This window comes from Marmota marmota, unplaced genomic scaffold, assembly GCF_001458135.2.
Source record: "Marmota marmota marmota unplaced genomic scaffold, marMar, whole genome shotgun sequence".
Lineage (NCBI taxonomy): Eukaryota > Metazoa > Chordata > Mammalia > Rodentia > Sciuridae > Marmota > Marmota marmota.
The window spans coordinates 6635192-6655356 of record NW_025999862.1 but is presented as its reverse complement, the minus strand read 5'-3'; the positions used below and the strand labels follow the sequence as shown (position 1 = coordinate 6655356).

The following is a 20165-nucleotide window of genomic DNA, read 5'->3' as shown; positions in this document are numbered from 1 at the left end:
AGAAAGGAGCATCTATGTGATGTTAGCAGCCAACACTCCACAGCAGGTGGAAGATAGGTGAATTGCCAGGTAAGGGAAGGTGTCACCAGCACCATAGAGTCCAGGGATGTTATTAACAATTTACAATGTACAGGACAGTCTCACTAACAAAGAAATAGCTAGCCCCCAAATGTCAAGAGTGCCAAGAATTAGAAACTCTTGAAAGCATTAAAAAAATCAATACTTAATATCGGTTACTACCAATTATTGATTTACTATTCATATGATTTGGACTTTACAAATCATTATGAGGAAAGCGTGGAGTGGCATTGATTTTGCAAAGAAACACACACACACACACACACCCTCACACACACACCCTCACACACTCACAGGAGCTTTTTCCCTATGACCTTCGCTAGTATACCTTATAGTACACGATAACAAGCATAAATGCGGTATGGAGTCAGGACTGAAATGATGACTTTTGCAATTGTTACCCAGGTCATTTTTGTGCCCTTTTTCTTCTTCCTTCAGTTCTGCCTTTATCCCTATCTTTATGTATTTTAATGCCAGCACTTTACTGTTATACAATATTTAGCAACTCGATTTTTGCTTTCCTCTCCTTTTCTCCCATGCCCCTTTCTCTCTGGCTTCCAACCAAGCCCATGAGCATCAGGATATCTGCATCCAGCTCTGCTCTTTTCTTCTGCTGCACTTTGCCTAATGGGGGAATTGGCTCCATTCTGCAATTGTCAAATACATCTTGCTCAGTTTCATGGCTCCTCCTTTACCTCTGGCTTTGAAGTTATATAGTTCAGGTTGCTTAGCACACAATAGACATAATTAATCCCCTCTCTTCTGCTCTAAGCAATGATAACAAGCCAATTCTTTTCTTTTGTCTTAAAATTCTTCTGATATATTCTTTAAATAATATAGAACTTTTAACACAAAAACAAGAATATAGTAATTATAATAGAAGTAAACTTGACCATGGAGATGCCCATATTAGATTTGTACTTTTTTCCTTTCCCTTCCATTTTCTTTCCTTCCCATAGCCACCATTTTGTGTGTATGACTCATCCAGATGACATTAAAGTCTCATTAAAAGATGACATTAAAGTCTCATTATAGTCATGTCAAATCAATCCTAAAATCATAAACAATATATTACTATTTTTATATATACATATTACCTTTCTCTACATTTGCAATTAGCAGGTAACTCCTGTAGCTTCTGATCTCATTCTCACTGCTGCAGATTCAGCAAAGTTGTCATCCTACACTTCAAAACAAATCAAAACAAAATGATACTGCCTTCTATCTCATGACAAAATTGGCCGATTGGTACCAAGAGGATGCTTTGTATAGAAACTGGGGAAGTTAAAAGAATAACAGGAGAGAGTAAGATGAGAAATTCTAGAAAAAGCAATCATGAAATTTATCTGGAAAAACAATAGACCCAGAACAGCCAAAGCATTCTTAGCAAGAAGAGTGAAGCAGGTGGCATCACTACTAGACCTTATACTATAGAAATTTTGATTTGGAAGGAACCACAAAACATATTTTATCCTAAACCTTAGATTATACATATATGAAGAAACAAACCAAAAGAGATTAATGTCTGCATACACCAAGGTCTCCTGTCTTGAAGTCCAGATGTGTTCCTGTCATCTCCTGTGAGCTCCCCATTTTGAGACTGTTTTCTAGTCAGTTGTTCTTAAGAATTCAGATTCATTAGACCATCACTATTATCAATTAATACTTTCTTTAGTCAGTGCTTCCCCAATCTTTCAATTAAAAGTGTCCCTTAGCCACCATGGCAGCTGGGTGTCCTAATACCGACTCCACTCACCCTACCACTAAACTCACTGAGAGGTCAGAAGGGATTATATTCACTGACAATGGGTAAAGAAAACAGAAACCTAGATTCTTGTCCCGATTCTTCCAATAAGTACTTTTGTGGACTGAAGCAAGTCATTAACATCCCTGACCTATTTCATTGTGTGTAAAATTAATTTGAGATAGTTATAAATAATTTTTAAGGTTCCTTTCAAGCATTGCACAATCAACATTCTCAAGAAAATTTAATTCATTATATCAGTTTACTTATCCAACCAGAGAAATTTTTAGTTGTTTTATTACTTTGCAATACAAAAAGAAAGCAACATCCCTCCATGCATATTTTGTTTTGAAATTATGTTTTCTGATTGACAAGGGTCTTTTTAATTCCATATGCCTCCTACTTGGTGTTACAAAATTAACTAAACAAACAACAAAACACTTCATAGAGTTAAATATGCCAGTTAAAAAAATTAAAAACTTCAGTCTTTTTTTTGTTTGTTTTTTCCTCCTCCTCAGTCCTTTTTCCTTCATTTCTTTTGATCCCTGCCCCCAAACTTCTATTTCATATTTATCCCCCTCCTTCTTTTTATCTATAAATATTTTATTTAATTTTCAAAACATTTTGTTTAGTTTTCTCAATTTTTTGATGCCTACAAATGATTATACTACTTTCAGAAAGCTCATTAACGAATTCCCTTAATACTTTAACGTAGTAAGCACATTAACCTACTAAGTTATTCTGTAAGTACTTGATTGCCTGAGTTCTGTAGGCCCTAGTGGCTCTTTTGGTCAATAGCTATGTTATTGCTATTCCCTATAATTTCTAATTGATGCACACTGCTCCTTGATTTCTGCTAAAGCTGAGTTGCAGCTTCTTGGCAAATTTTCAATTGTGCTGATCTTTTCCTTCTACTAATTGGTTTCATTTATTTATCTAATTTTTAAAATTGTGGCCTTGGCATACCTACCTAAGGGTATGAGAGTACAATTAAACACATTAAAGTAAGTCTACAAAATCTAGTGATTATGTAATTAATCAATTTTAAGGAATATAAAAAATTTGCATGACATTCGGGGAAAGAGTAATTTTAAGAGTTCAGAGCCATCCATTATTTACTTTTTTCCTCCTGAATTTTCTTTTTCATATATACAAGATAGAGTATAATGATGTTTATTTCTTTAAGGCAAGCTCCCTTTCCCAAAGCATAACGTTTTTTTTTTTTTTTTCTAGTGGGCATGGTGTTTAAGGACATTAGATAAACAACTGATGAAGAATTTATGAGAATGCCTTCAGGAAACCAGGTATATTTTAAATTTCATATAGTTACACTTTTTGTTCTACTCATTTAGGACATTCACAATCAAGATGGCTATGGAGATCCAACTACATATAACAATATGTTTAATTAGTCAATTTGTGTTTCTCTGCCATTTTCAATTAAAATTTTACATACCTTTTCTTTGAGAGAAGACAGCACTCAGAAGGTCACAATACCTTTATTTCCTTGGACAAACTGGAGCTGAGACAGATTTTATGAAGGGTTATGTCCTGGAATTTGGCTCTGGTAGAATAATGTCCAGCATACAGTGTCTCTATTCACTGTCTCAAATCATTGATGCTAACTTAGGTTATTTCTACTTCTAAGCAAATGTTGAAAAGTGATTGAAGATATGGATGTCTTTGTTTTGTTGCGAAAATGAAAGTTTGAAAGAACACTCAAGTCTTAACAAAAAAACTACTCCTCCCTTTTTATCAGAGTATGAGATCTAGTAGCAATAAGTTTTTAAACTTCCCATTCATGTGTCTTTAAATTTGATTAAATCTTAATCCATCTTTATTCTATCTCAGGAAAAAAGCTCTTTTTACCAAATTTAGTATTTCTACCTCTTCCATCCCCACCCCCTCACACTTGCTTATCACTTCATTCCATCAATTATAGTCCCAATTTTTCATAGATTCATTCTTTTCTGGTGTTTCAGACTCATTGCCTAAAAACATCTCAATCTCTGCTGTCTTAAAAAGTATGTAAATAAAAATGCTTGTTTTAAACAGCTATTTCACCCCTATGACTTAAAGACCCTACCAGAACAACTGTAGAGAAGGAAAAGTTTATTTGAAAGCTCACGTTTTCAGAGATCTCAGTCCATAGACTGCCAGCTCCATTCCTCTGGGCTTGAGATGCAGCAGAATAACATGGCAGAAAAGTGCAACAGAAGGAACTAGTTCACTTGATGATTAGGAAGCAGAGAAAGACAGATCTCTACTTGCTAGATACAAATATATAACCTGAAGCCATGCCCCAAATGGCCCACCTCCTCTAGCCACCCACTACCTGCCTTCAGTTACCATGCAATTAATCACAGCAGGTGATAAATTCACAGATTGGGTTAAAGCTCTCATAACCCAGTCATTCTTCTCTGAACTTTCTTGTATGGTCTCACACATGAGCTTTTGGGGAACACCTCACATCCAAACCATAACAACGCTATACCTCCCCAAAATTGCTTTTAGCAATTCTATCTGCCTGGACCATCAAGTTCATCTCTAACTTTCTCTCACTCCCCTCACTACCATGTTTTTTCTGTCACTGCTTACTCAGTACTCAATTCTCTATGGTATAATTTTTGCCTTTACTGTATTGCTGACAATTACATTGGAAAAGATACTAAGATAACTTCTAAACTGAGTTATCTACACCATTTGTAGTCATTGACTACTACTGCACCTTCAATCACACACACACACACAAGTATTCAAGAACTTGATTGTCTCTAGGGGAATATGCATTAAAAAGCAGATAAGTACAATATAAGTGAATACTACTACATTTCTGGTCATTACTTGATAGAGTTAGTTGCCACTCAATATTCATTTTGTTTCATAGAAACAAAATTTTGATTACATTGAGGAAAGCATTGTGTCCCAAAGCAGTGTTTTATTTATTAAAACAAATAAACAAAAATATCCACGTTTTGCAGCACTCCTTGCAGTTAGGTATATAGCTTATGACTAAGCTGTAGACAATAGTATGTTAGAGAATGCATTTGAAATGGAATTCCCAGAAGGCCCTTTAAAATGATGCAAGGAATGTTTGCTTCTGTTCCTCTTTGTTCTTACTGTCTGGAATATAAAAGGCATTAATAGAACTAGAGAAGCCACATTTTTTTTACCTTGATAATAATGAAAGCTAGAAGGCAGAAACACAAAGGTGCCTATGTCCCTGATGGTTTTGTAGCTGCCATAACAATCCTGGCGTGGCAGTGCTCAGACTTATCTCTATGAAGACAGTCAACTCACTACTTGTTTAAACTGCCAAATGAAGTCTCTATATCTGAAAAAGCTATATGGAATCATTTTATAGAAATAAAACATTGCTCTTGATATCTAAGTTTTTAAAAATCTTATCCAGTATAATCTTACTGGATGGTTCCATCTATTTCTCTTTCACCTCTTTCCAAAGTTCTAGAAAAATATATACAATTCCTGAATCTTTCTCTTTGGATGTTGCTGAGTTACCTAAATTCAACTAACAAAACTTGAGTGTGTTTCCTTACCTCTCCTAATCTGGTCATCCTTCCATATGTAGGTTTTAGTTAGTGATGTCACTGTTGATGAAGTAAGCTATCAACGCCCAAAACCTTAGTATAAGTCCTAATTTTTCATATTTCTTCTCCATAAATACCCAGTAGATCATTGGTCCTAACACTTTATCCTTAGAATTTTTTTGTTTCTTGTTATGATCACCAAGATTGCCTAAATCCAGGTTCTCTCTTGGACTTTTTGTTTGTTTGTTTGTTTGTTTGTTTGTTTCTAAATAGGCTTCTACCCTCCAGCCCCTCATCTTTCCAATCTATCACCACCTTATCAAAAACAGTTAACTTCCAAATACATAGATCTATTTATGACCCTTCTCAAAATTACAAAAAAAAAAAAAAACATCAATTGTCTCTAGGGTGAAGGTAAATGTTAGAAAAGGTCCTCTTTGAACACCCCCATTTCCTTTATAGCTTCTGCTGTGTCACTGGGCCTCACCATACTATTGACAGTACAAGCAAAAGTGTCTTCATTCACATCACACTGCATAACACTACACATCTTTCTTATTTCTTTTTATCTTGTTCAGCCCTTCTGCTTTGAATTCTTCTCCTTCTCTTTTCTCATAACTACACATTTGTTTTTCTCCTTATTCATCCAGGCCTAATTTAGAATCAGGCCACTTATAGAGCTTTTCCTAGCATACTCTACACCGTTCAGGAATTAATTATTCCCTTCCCAGTTAAACTATGTGCATTTGTACATACTGATATTTATTTATTTAGTTAGTTTATTGCATTGTTCTGGAATTAATTTTGTATGCTTAGGAATATTTTGTTTCTTAATTTTGTATGTATTTAAACATTGTAGACAAAGGCACTATGTACACATCTTTGCATCCTTCAGATGTTTTACTATGCTTGGCCCACAAAGGGTACTCAATCCATAGTAACAGATTGGAACTAACTACACTTTGCTTTCCTTACAGGTAAGACATGTAAGTACAGGGCAAGTGCTTCCAGTACAGATGTAACAATGACTGGAAAATAATTTAAATTAAACGGCTTTCAAATTCTTTTACATTATGAATTCATGTACTTTATCCTAAACACTAACACTCCAGACCCAGAATATATTCTGCCCATTCGTTTCAGGAATGTATCTCATTCACACTTACTTCTTTTAAATAAAATGTATTTACTAAAGGCATTGATTCATGAATCTGATCTTGAAATGCAATCTTTATTTAGTGAACTTTGAATAGTTTGCAGTTTTGAATACCAAATTTCCGAACTTCTTAATGAGTTTCTCCACTTTAAAATTATGCTTAGTACTTTACAAGAGACCTCATATAAAAATAAATTAGATCTTCACAATTTAAAGATGAAAGGGGGGGCGAAGACAAGAACTCAGAGTTACTGAGGAAATAAAGTAAGGGTACATGGACACACATAAATGAAATATATGTTTAAAGTTTCTAGGATCTACCTATGAACAGATTCAGTGAAGAATGTGAAAAGAGTCATGCTCTTTTTGTAGATTTATTTTTTCTAATGGGAAATTGTGGGCAAAATAATGATAAATAGCTCTGCATTTGCAATGCTAGGCTTCCTTTAATATAATGACTCAGCTTTTAAATCGTAAATTGTAGATTCTAAATTGCTCCTGCCTCTTCTATCTGTAAAATATGTAAAGTTCATGAATTTGAATCAGCATACCAAATAGGAATACAAACTATATCTGTACTCATAGAGAAGAATATATTTTACTGGGACAATTAACAGTAATATATTTTAACATTTATATAAAATCTGGCCTTCTATCAAAATTTTTTTGTACGCTTATGTTTAGAAAACACAAGAGAGTGGCAGATATTAAGAAAATAATATTTATATTTTCCTAAAACTACTGGGTTTTAAAATTTAAAATATATATATATATATATATATATATATATGCATTATTATTATACATAAAGTGAGATTCCTTATGCCATATTCATTCATGCATATAATATTAAACCTTATCAAGGATGGTGTGTGAAATTGAAAAAAAATCAAAACAAGACAGACATTTGTCTCCAAATAAACATATATTTTTTAACATATTTAAAGTAGTATAATGTAAAATGAGAAGTTAAGACTGGATGCCTTATAGTTCAAAATGTAGATACAATGAAGTTTAATATATGTGTGTATACATATATGTATTACATATATATTTATATTTATTTATCTACATTTGCAATGCTATTCCTCCTTTTATATACTGAGTCAACTTCTTTTTTCAAACTCCCCTCCCCCCATTTTTATGATAGTAGGGATTTAATGTGAAGGTGCTTTACACTGAGCTACATCTCTAGTACTTTTTAAATGCTTTTTATTTTGAGACAGGGTCTTGCTAAGTTGCTTAGGGCCTTACTAAGGCTGGCTTTGAATTTGCAGTCCTCCTATCTCAGCCTCCTGAGTCACTGGGATTACAGGCATGTATCACTATACCCAGTTTAATATTTTTAGTTCTCAAGTCTATTTTATCTGTTGTTGAAATAGTCACTCCAAATATCTATAGAGACAGAATGTAGATTAGTGGTTGCATAGAAGCTTCAGGATAGGAATGTGTGTTGTTCAGGGCAGACTACCAATGGATATGGGGTTTCTTCCTCACACACACTTGGTACAGGGGATTGAATCCAGTGGGGCTATAATACTGAACCACATGCTTAGAATTTTTATTTTTTATTTTGAGACAGGGTTTCACTAAATTGCTTAGGGCCTCACTAAGTTGCTGAGGATGACTTTGAACTTGCCATCCTCCTGCCTCAGGCTCCTGAGTCACTGGTATTACAGATGTGTGAACCACTGTGCCAGCTAATGAATCAATTTTCAAATCATAAATTGTAAATTTTAAATAACTCATGTCTAATATTTTATCTGTAAAATATATTGTGTGTATATATATATATATATATATATATATTCCCAGTATATATGTAAATTAGCTATATATATATATATATATATATATATATATATATATATATAAATATATATGGTTCATGACTTATGATGATTTGACTTACAATTTTTTTAACTTTAAGATAATAGGAAAGTGATACAAATAATCAAAATTTGTTCTGATCTTTTCTTGGATCACAATGTGTGGTTACATCTTGGAAACTAGGCTACCAATCAGCCACATGATCATGAGGGTGAAGGATAACTGATACTTTACAATGTATTATGTTAGCATCATTTTCTGGATACAGGTATTCAATAAGTTACAGGATATATTCAACACATTGTTACAAAATAGGCTTTGTGTTAGATGACTTTGCTCAACTGCAGACTATTATAAGTATTCTGAGCATGTTTAAGGTAAACAAGGTTAAGCTATGATATTCAGTAGGATAGATGTATTAAATTCATTTTAACTCAGGATATTTTCAATTTACAATGGGTTGATCAGAATAGAATCCCATAATTCAAGAAGCACCTGAAATGCATACCCACAGGGACTGTATTTATATTTGGATGCATTTATATAGGTCTTTATATATGTATTATATTTGTATCTATACACATATATTTCTGTTTACATGACTTACGACTACTTGAAATATGTCATTCTCCTTTGAAAAATGAAAGGGCACCAGTATTATACAGATTATATATCTAAATTTGTTTTTGTAAAATTTGCATATGAGAGAAATTAATCTTTATAAGATAGAAAGCAATCCCACAATATAATTTCCACTTTGACTTGTGCTCTTCGGGTTCTCCATAGATACAAGATTGTTCACCTGAGCAGAGAAAGCACAGACCTTTGAAGGTAAACTCCAGATCTGCCATTACTAGCATTGTCTTGGGAAAGCTCTTTAACCTTTCTGAATTTCATTTTTTCATATATTAAAGAAAACACAAAAAGCAAATAAAATATCTGTCTGGCATACTATTGTGAAGATTGAGATAAAATACAGGCAAGAGACAGACAGTAAGGATTAATTTTCTTCCTTCCACCCTTGATGATGGTCTTTTGCTTATGTTTTTGCAGTTATATTCTATTCAAGAACATTAATTCCTTGAGAAAAAGTTCAATGCCAGGATGTAGAGACCTTAAATGTCACAAATTTATAAATACATTGCTGTAATTTTTAAAAATTTGTTCTCAGGAATGTAAGTTCTTAGAATGTTCATACCGTTTCATTTTAACTTATATTTATAATCTTCCTCCATGTCCTTTCCAAAGTCACTGATAACTGAATCTAATATAGATATCAAATATTATTTTATTACCATACCTGCTCTAGAGAAATGATTCACTGTTATTAAGAGATGAAGAGAAAAGTTAGATTTTATTTCTACCACAGTAATTTAAAAGCAGGTTCAAACTCAAAGCCATCAAAGAATTTACACAAGCTCCTCTAAATCTGTTTTATCATACTCCACTTCTAAAAGTAAATTCAGAAATTTTCTAAAAATCTCAAGCCCTTAATTTCCATATGATAGAAATGAATATGTGAAAAATGGATATCAATTAATAGCAATAAAGTAATCATGGTATTGATTTGCAGCCGCACATTGATTTTTATAAAGATTACAGTATTTAATCAGAATTGCATCTGTACCCTCTCTGAAGTCTGAAAACTGTGCTCTAACTTACCATGCATTTCTCATTCTAGTGGTTTATAAAATCTGATTCATTCTTTAATTTCTGAAGTAAATAAAAATAAGTTGTATCTACCTATTAGTTTAGTTACATGTATTTTTATACAAACTCTGACAGTTTGTTCTAATGTGAGTTTATCTAACAGGTTTGGTGGTGTTAGCAGGGGTGTAGGTGCTCTGTTTCAAGCACCTTCCACCTGTGAAGGAGCGTGTGCCCCTCAGTACTCACAGCTGACATGATGAGCTCTCCCCCCAGGTTCTGGATCTCAGCTTTAACTTGGCTGCAGATTTTCAGTTGATGGGAGTAGAATTTTATTTGTTCCAGATAGGCCAGCAGGTCCTGTTTGCATGATGGATCTGGACACTAAATATGCATCAGAGATAAAACAGACATAGCAAAACATAGGTGAAAGTGAGTGACTATAGTCATTAAAAATACCTTACAAGGAAGAAGCTTTCTTTTCAGTGAACGCCATCCACTTCTCAGGTTACTCCCATGTAGATTCTGATGTGTTTCTGTTTACTCATTTTTTGACCTTAATTACTACTTGAGCAAAATAAATGTTAAAGAAATTCTAAGATATAAAAAGAAAATTTCTTTAATATATGACAAGATTAGAACCCTTCAGATTATATCTTTAGGTAAATGGGAAAGAAATATTTAAAATGCAGTTATTCTATTCATCTAGGATTACCATTAGACTACTCTTTGGGGTCTAGAGTTCCACATTGTCTGTGTTGTGTTATTTATGTGGAAATAAATAAATACTACAATGAAATAAATTATGCTCTATTACTTTCAGCATCAAGCATTCTTAGCTATTAATAGACAAAGGAAATAATTTCTACCTTAAAAACAGCTGTGACCTAACTAAAGCCAAGAAACAGCAAATATTTTTTTTCAAAATATATTACATTTCTTTACAACAAACAGCTTCCCACACTGTGTTATCTTCTTAAGAAACTCTTGGAAAACAGTTTGAGCTTTATCAGAATATGGTAAATATCTTGGGTTAAGGTTTAGTCTTTGTGCTCTTCTTCCTATGCAGTTATTATACATTTTAAAAAATCTTTCCTAAATTAATTCCACTTTTAATAAATTTTCATAAGAACATAGAAATGTAGACCATGGTTTATACGCAAAGATATTCACTGTCACAGTACTTAACAATAGCAAAATTTAGAAATAACCTAATGTACTAAATAATGGGAATACTAAATTCATATGCATTTCTGTATAATGTGAGGTTATGTAGTCTCAAGAAATATTTTCAAAGGGTGTGGGGTCATGTTTTTGGAGGGTAGAAAAATCAATATTTAAAATTTTACATAACATTTAAATCAAATTATATGAAAAGAATGTGGTTTCAAAACATGCTAAAAAGAAACATGAAAATACTAATAAACAAGATAGGCAATTTTTATGTATTTTGTATATCTTGAAATGAATATATATTATTTCTATAATTATAAGATGTTATAAAAATTTCCTTTCTAATGACCTAAATTGCTAATAAAAAGGTAGGATGAAAGACCAGAAAATACTTCATGCATTTCTGCATTTATCCAGGACAGTCAGACTTCAGTATTCAATGGGGACAGTTTCCTGGTTGTTCAATTCCCTCATATAAAGAGGAAAGAATTTGAATATAACCTATACACATCATCGCAGTGTACTTTAAATTATCTCTAGATTACTTATAACACATAAAATACTGTAAATGTTTATAATAACTTGATAGAAAAGGATAGCAAGAAAGAGAAGAGGGAAGAAGGGCAAAGAGGAGGAATGATAATGGCTAGTTTTCATACAGGTTTTCCTGTGTGAGAAGCTAGGTTAACTAATGTACGTTTATATTCTCATTCAGTTGTCAAGCATCTAACAATCAGGTGTTTTTTCCCAATTTACAGATAAGAAATTACCTACAATGAAGAAAAGCAAGTCATCTCATTGTTTTACCTTGACATGAAGCTAATCTTTATAAGGTACTTCCTGGTCTGCCAGGCCCTTGACTGCATAACCCCTAGTATTCACACCACCATTTTACTTAGGCTTAATTGTTGTTGTTTTTCAGATTATTTTTAAATTTTTTAATTGATTTTTTAAAAATAAATGACAGTGGAATGCATTACAATTCTTATTACACATATACAGCACAATTTTTCATATCTCTGGTTGTATATAAAGTATGTTGACACCAATTCATGTCTTCATACATGTACTTTGGATAATGTGTCTATCACATTCCACCATCCTTGCTAACTCCCGATCCCCTCCCTTCTCCTCCCACCCCTCTGCCCTATCTAGAATTCATCTATTCCTTCCATGCTCCCCCTCCCTACCCCACTATGAGTCAGCCTCCTTATATCAGAGAAAACATGCAGCATTTGTTTTGGGGGATTAGCTAACTTCACTTAGCATTATCTTCTCCAACTCCATCCATTTACCTGCAAATGCGATGATTTTATTTGCTTTTATTGCTGAATAATTGTTGTCATTTTTCAGATTTTTAAAAGTAATTGATTTGAATTTAGTTTTCTCTTCTTCATTCGCATGAATCTACAATGATATTTTCTATACAACTTTCATTCAAACCCCTCATTTTTTTTTGTCCTGTGGAACTTTTTGTATATTAATTGCTTATCAAATATTTAGTTTGCAAATATTTTTCCCAATTTGTAGGCTGCTTTTTTTATTTTTTTGATTGCTATGTTGTATAAATTATATACATACAATTTTATAAAACAAATTTTTAAAAATCAAATAGTTTTTACTCTCATATATTTTTATATATAAGTGATTAAAAAAACTTTGCTTCCTAGATTTGTAGAGTATTCTTGTTATTGACTTTATTTTTTCCATGTAGAATTTGCATAAAATAACTTTTTTAAAATAGCGAATGTTAATGGATAATTATAAATGTAATGTATTCCACTATTGTCATGTATGTAAGAAATAAAAAAAAGCAAATGTGATCTTCTTAAAATTTTTTCAGATTAGTCACGCATGACCATTGAATGCATTTTGACACATCATACATAAATGGAGTATAACTTCTCATTCTTCTGGTTGTACAGGAAATAGGAAGCATATTGGTCATGTAATCATATAGCATATAAGATAATAATGTCCAATTTGTTCTATTATCCTTCCTACCCCCATACCCCTCTCCTCTCCCTTCACTCCCCTCTGTCTAATCCAAAATACCTCTAATCTTCCCTAGCCATCTGCCCCCCACCCTATTACTGTGAATTATTATTCACATATCAGAGAAAACATTGAGCCTTTGGGTTTTGGGGATTGGCTTATTTCACTTACCATTGCCTCCAGTTCTATCCATTTACTGATAAATGCCATAATTTCATTCTTCTTTAAGGCTGAGTAATATTATATTGTGTATATGTACCACATTTTCTTTATCCACTCATTTATTGAAGAATATATAGGTTGGTTACACAGCTATTGTGAATTGTGCTGCTATAAACATTGATGTGGCCATGTCACTATAGTATGCTGATTTTAAGTCCTTTGGGTATATGCTGAGGAATGGGATAACTGAATCCAATGGTGGTTCCATTCCAAGTTTTCTGAGGGATATCCATACTGTTTTCCATATTGGCTGCACCAATTTGCAGTATCACCAGCAATGTATAAGTGTACCTTTATCCCCAAATTCTCGTCAACATTTATTGTTGCTTGTGTTCTTGATAATTGTCATTCAGATTGGAGTGAGGTGAAATCTCAATGTAGTTTTAATTTACACTTCATTAATTAATAGAGATGTTGAACATGTTTTCATATATTTGTTGACTGTATTTCTTCTTAAAATGTCTGTTCAGTTCCTTAGCCCATTTATTGATTGGGCTATTTGTTTGGTTTTGGTGTAAAGTTTTTTAATTTCTTTATATATTCTAGAGATTAATGCTCTAACCGAGGTGCAGGTGGCAAAAATTTTCTCAAATTCTGTAGGCTCTTTCTTCATGTTCTTGTTTTTTCTCTTTGCCGTGAATAAGGTTTTTATATCGTTTCCATCCCATTTATTAATTGTTAATTTACTTCTTATAAATCTTCTAAGTCTTATTAAGAAAGTTAGTTTCTAAGATGATATGATGTAGATTTTGGCCTACTTTTTCTTCTATTAGGTTCAAGGTCTCTTTTATAGTACACCTAAGTTTTGATCCACTTTGAGTTGAGTTTTATGCAGAGTGAGAGATAGAGGTTTAATTTCATTTTGCTACATGTGAATTTCTAGTTTTCCCAGCACCATTTGTTGAAGAGGCTATCTTTTCTCCAATGAATGTTTTTGGCACCTTTGTCTAGTATGAGATTACGGTATTTATTTGGATTTGTCTGGGTCTTCCTTTCTGTACCATTGGTTTATGTGTCTGTTTTGGTGCCAATACTATGCCAGTTTTGTTACTATAACTCTGTAGTATAGTTTAAGGTCTGGTATTGTGATGCCACTTGCTTCACTCTTTTTGCTAAGGATTGCTTTGGCTATTCTGTGTCTCCTATTTTTTCAAATGAATTTAATGATTGCTTTTTCTAATTCTATGAAGAATGTCATTGTAATTTTAACAGGAATTGCTTTAAATCTGTTTAATGATTTTGGGGGTATGGCCATTTGAAAAATGTTAATTCTGCATATCCAAGTGCATGGGAGATCATTCTATCTTCTAAGTTCTTCTTCAATTTCTTTCTTTAGTGTTCTGTAGATCTTTTCATTATAGAAGTCTTTCACCTCTTTTGTTAGATTGATTCCCAAGTTTTATTTTTTTAAGGTGCTTGCTAATGGGGCAGTTTTTCTAATTTCTCTTTCAGTGAATTCATCACTGATGTATAGGACCATATTGATTCTGGGTATTGATATTATATCCTGATATTTACTGAGTTCATTTATTAGTTCTAGAAAATTTACAGTAGAATTGTTTTGGAGCTTCTAAATATAGAATTATGATGTCACAAGCAGTAATAGTTTGAATTTTTCTTTTCCTGTTCATATCCCTTTAATTTCTTTCATCTGTCTAATTGCTCTGGCTACAGTTTCAAGGACAATGTTGAGTAGAAATGGTGAAAGAGGGCATCCTTGTCTTGCTCCAGTTTTTAGAGGGAATGCTTTCAATTTTTCTCCATGTAGAATTATGTTGGCCTTGAGTTTATCATATGCAGTTTTTACAATGTTGAGATATGTCCTACATTTAAAGGAATACCACCAGGGATTTGGTTATTATTTCCCATTTTTTAAGACAGGAGATATTGACTAGAATAACTGGTTAGCTCTTTAATATATTGTTTTGTTTTTATAAATTTAAGTTTTATAACCATGGGGTTATCTAGTACAGGTAAGAAGATATCCTGTCAACCTAAATGGTTTTCTCATATTAAGCCATTTCCACTCTTTTAGTAAGATTCTTAGTACCAATACAGAATGCACCTTCTAGTAAAAATAGGAAAATTAAAAACTCTTCATTCCTTTCCAGTTAAATTTGGAGGATGAATTAGCAAAGTGAACACTTTTAAAGATCTTTATTCATAATCTTAGCATTTTTTTTCTTTTGCTCATATTAGAGTAAAAGCTTTATTTAAAACACATTTAAAATGACTTCTGCAATTTCAGGTAACAATTTAAATTCTGCTAAGCTGGCAAAGCCTGGTAATGACAAGTATTAGGTGTCATTTTGGATTTCAAGAATAGAAATTTTAAGCAATCAGTGGCAGTAAAAGCATGCCATGTCCATGACCTTTCTCTTCCCACAGGGCTCATCCCTTCACCTCTTATCCAGCCCAGTGGCTATCTCATTTTACGTTTTTCAGAGTTATAAATCTTCAATGATTCTATCTTTTACTGTACTGTCAATGTCTCTTTTTCCAATCTTTGAGCCTATCAACATGAACACTCTAAACAAAGCTTCTCTTTATCACAGTGGTCCATGTACCTTGTCTCTCCTTTTTTTTAATATTTTCTGAGTTGTAGATGGATACAATATCTTCATTTTTTATTAATTTTTAATTTTTATGTGGTGCTGAGGATTGAACCCAGGCCTCATGTGTGTAAGGCAAGTGCTCTACCACTGAGCTACAGCCTCAGCCCTCTCATGTTTTTTTTTTTTTTTTTTTTTTTCAGGACCATATCTTCTAAAAATGTTCTGATGTGAATTCCTTATTTCCTATATATGCTGCACACTAACTTCAACTCCATTCCACAGAATTTTATTTCATTAATATTCCTAGTGGTCTCATAATTGGAAAGAGTACTGTATCTGTTGCAATCCTTCCCTTATTTCATCTCTCTGTAGCTTTTAGATCTTTTATCTTCTTGATATCCTGCTGTCTCTTAATTCTCATAAGAGAATTTCATTTCATGAATGTTTTTTCCTAATTCTATAAGAGTTTTTATGACCTCCTTGGTAAGCATTTGGTTTCTTTTTGTCTGCTCCTATTGCTAATATATTCTGGGCCATCTTTGACTCTTACCTTCTTCAATAAAAGTAGACAATAGCCTGACTTCATCTGCCACTTACAAAGTATAAATTTCAAATCTCAGTAATCCACCCATGCCTTCAAGAGATCCATACACATATGGCATTTGTCCATCCCATTTCAGTGTCTTGTTAACATTTCACACTCAACATATTTAACTTTCAACCACTTCATACTCTATGTAGCTTACTACCAAATTTAATGCTATGGTTTGGATATAGTTTAAGTATGTTCCCCAAGGTGATGTGTTGAAATTTAATCCAAATTGTGAGCCACGAAAAGAGTGGAAACTCAATCTACCTACAGTATTTAGAAGTGGGGTCATTCAGAGGTGACTAGAATTCAACGATGTCATCTGGGTGGAACTCCCATGACTGAACACTGGTGGCTTTATAGGAAGAGCAAATAAACCAGAAAAGGCATGTATATCCCTCTCTCTTACCATGTGATATCATGCCACCTAGGACTCTGCCAGCAACAAGGCCATCACCAGATTTGGACCTTTGGACCTCTAGAACAGTAACTTCTTTTCTCTATAAATTTATCCAGTTTCAGTTTTTTTATTATAGTAACAAAAAACTAATAAAACCTTTCCAGTATGTATTTAAGTATGGACAGTCATTAATTTGTGATGATCCTGTACCTAGAAATCTTCAACATAGTAGATATTTCTTTTTCTTTGCTCTATTTATTCTGACTGCTAATTTACAAACTCAAGTTTCTGAAACATGGAACAGAGAATGTACCCAGGGAAATATGATGAAAAATACATTGAAACTCCTTTATAATGTCAGTGATGGAAGACAACACTGACTCATATTGTCAAACTAAATGTCTGATTTGTGAGAACTACATTTGAGAAACTATGATTTGTGACTTATCTCCACGCATAAATGTTGTTATCAGAAATGATATGCTATTAAAATTTTGTCATGTCTCTCTGTTTACACTAAAATTGTCTTGAGTTTAAGAACTCTTTTAAATTCACTTTTAGTTTCAATTTGGTTTTATGGTTCTTAAGAACATGGCATATACTTCAAACACTGATAAAAATTAAAGTTAAAGATATTTTCTTTCTTCTCTAATGTTTGCTTCCTCCAGCAGATGTTCCTACTTTTCAATTTTATGTTGATGTCTATGAGAAATTTTTCAAAAGGACCCAGCACTACAAAAATAAATAAATAAATGAATAATAAACAGATAGGTTACTAATAGATTACAACTCACCTCCATTTTGCCTGAAATTCAATGAATGACTTGAATTGAAATGAACTCATAAAAATGTGTTATCTTGCACACAGAATTTGGATGTGGAAAAGTTAACTCAAACAAACTCTGACTATTTGGAATTAAAGACAGTAGCAGCTGTAAGAATAAACTTCCCTCAGCTCTCCTCTGCCCTCCTATAACTAAGGCACCCCCACCTCCTATACTCTAGAACACCACCTTATACTTTGGTTCCGGGAGCCATGATTCATACATGAAATTAACCTAAATATATAATCTTGTCATAGCATGTAAGAAGTTGTTTCAGTGGGAAAATGACAGATTCAGTAAAAGGGAAAAATGGTAAAACATCATCCTTTTAAGCAAGAGACTATCACTCAAGAACGAGAACACATCAAATATCCTGTATTAAGTCTATTTAATTCCTGAGAAGCTGTTAAATACTTATTTTTATGAAGTAAGAGTTCATTACTCTATAAAACAAATCTAGGCTCTAATGTTTGTCTGAAATAAATTGCAGACCAATAATAACATCAAAACAAACAAACTGTCACAAGGTGTATTTGGGAATTATATCCTTAAATGACATGTAATTATGGTATAATGAATACTCCAGAAGTTTAATTCTGGCGTAGTTTCATTAAAATACCGTTTTTGACTCAGAGCCTCAGCATGAAAAGTCAAATGAGACTAACCACCAACAATATTTAATCAAAATATCAGTATAAAGTACATGTGCAGATTGAGTGCAATGTGAGTGATTTGACTTATACTTCTTTATTTTAAAATGTCATCTTTACTTGAATTAACATTAACCGTCAATGCATTTATCACTAAACGTTGATTTTAATTGTGCTCATTTATGATTAGGTGGCAGGACCTAGTCAACAGCCTGCATATCTTTGTTTTAAAAAAATTATAACAAGCAATTAGGCTTCAGAAATACCACACAGGGTCAGAAAGTCTAATTCTGTTCTCTTCTTGTGCAACACGCTTTAACAGATGCTAAGTTTACTTTTGGCTACTATTCATCTCCTTCCTATTTGGGGGTATATTGCTTCTGTAACTAATTGAACTCTTTTTGTGTATAATTCCTATCTTATGAAATTTATAACATCTGCTAAAATGGAGAATTACATTATAGTGTGCAGGAATAGAAAGAAATTTGTGACAGGGGTCTGGAATCTTTTCCACTTCTCCAACCTGTCATTCTGTATATTTATAAGGGAAATGTTTAAATTTTTTGATAGCTAAAAACATGATGTCCTTTAAGATTACATTGTGTAATAAAGACAAAAAATTGTATGGGTTCTATAGGACTTAGAAAAGCATGTTTTAGATGTCTTATTAAGCTACCACACCATCTCAATACAATTTTTTATTTGTTTTAATTAGTTTTGCATAACAGTAGAATGCATTTATGCACTTTGATGTATCATATATAGATGGGATATAATTTCTCATTTTTCTGAGTATACATGTTGAAGAATCACATTGGTCATGCAGTTGCATATATACATACAGTAATAATATCTGTTTCCTTCTACTATCCTTCCTATCCCCACATCCCCTCTACCTAATCTAAGGGAACTCTATTCTTCTCTAGTGCCCTGCTCCCCTTATTGTGAATTAGCATCTTCATATTAGAGAAAACATTCAGCCTTTGGTTTTTTGGGGGATTGGCCTTGTTCGCTTAGCATCATATTCTCCAAATCCATCCATTTACTGGCAAATGCCATAGTTTCATTCTTTCTTTAAAGCTGAGTAATGTTCCACTGAAAAAAAAATTATATATATATATACATACATACATATACATATCACATATTTTTATCCATTTATCTATTAAAGGACACCTAGGTTGATTCCATAGTTTAGCAATTATGAATTGAGCTGCTCTAAACATTAATGTGGCTGCATTGCTGTAGTATGATGATTTTAAGTCCTTTGGGTATAAACCAAGGAGTGGGATAACTGGATCAAATGGTGGTTCCATTCCAAGTTTTCTGAGGAGTCTTCATACTGCTTTCCATAGTGGTTGTACCAATTTGCAGTCCCGCCAGCAATGTATGAGTGTAGCTTTTCCCCCACATCCTTGCCAATATTTATTACTGCCTATATTCTTAATGATTGCCATTCTGACTGGAGTGAGATGAAATCTTAGAGTAGTTTTGATTTGCACTCTCTAATTGCCAGAGATGTTGAACACTTTTTCATATATTTGTTGATGGATTGTATTTCCTCTTCTGTGAAGTATCTGTTCAGTTCCTTAGCCCACTTATTAATTGGGTTATTTATTTTTCAGTGTTAAGTTTTTTGAGTTCTTTATATAGCCTAGAGATTAATGCTTTATTGGAAGTGCATGTGGTAAAGATTTTCTCCCAATCTATAGGCTCTCTGCTCATGTTATTGATTGTGTCCTTTGCTTAGAAGA

The 20165-nt window shown here is 32.9% G+C and overlaps 1 protein-coding gene across 5 annotated transcripts in view; it reads right to left on the bottom strand.

Moving 5' to 3' along the window:
* Positions 1–20165, bottom strand: part of Ctnna3 (catenin alpha 3) — a 1666222-nt gene that overhangs the window by 49584 nt on the left and 1596473 nt on the right. For all 5 annotated transcript variants that reach the window (XM_048810157.1, XM_048810163.1, XM_048810171.1 and 2 more), the window contains one exon: positions 10253–10387. In XM_048810157.1, coding sequence (XP_048666114.1) covers positions 10253–10387 — 135 coding nt within the window. The remainder of the gene's footprint in view (positions 1–10252; positions 10388–20165) is intronic.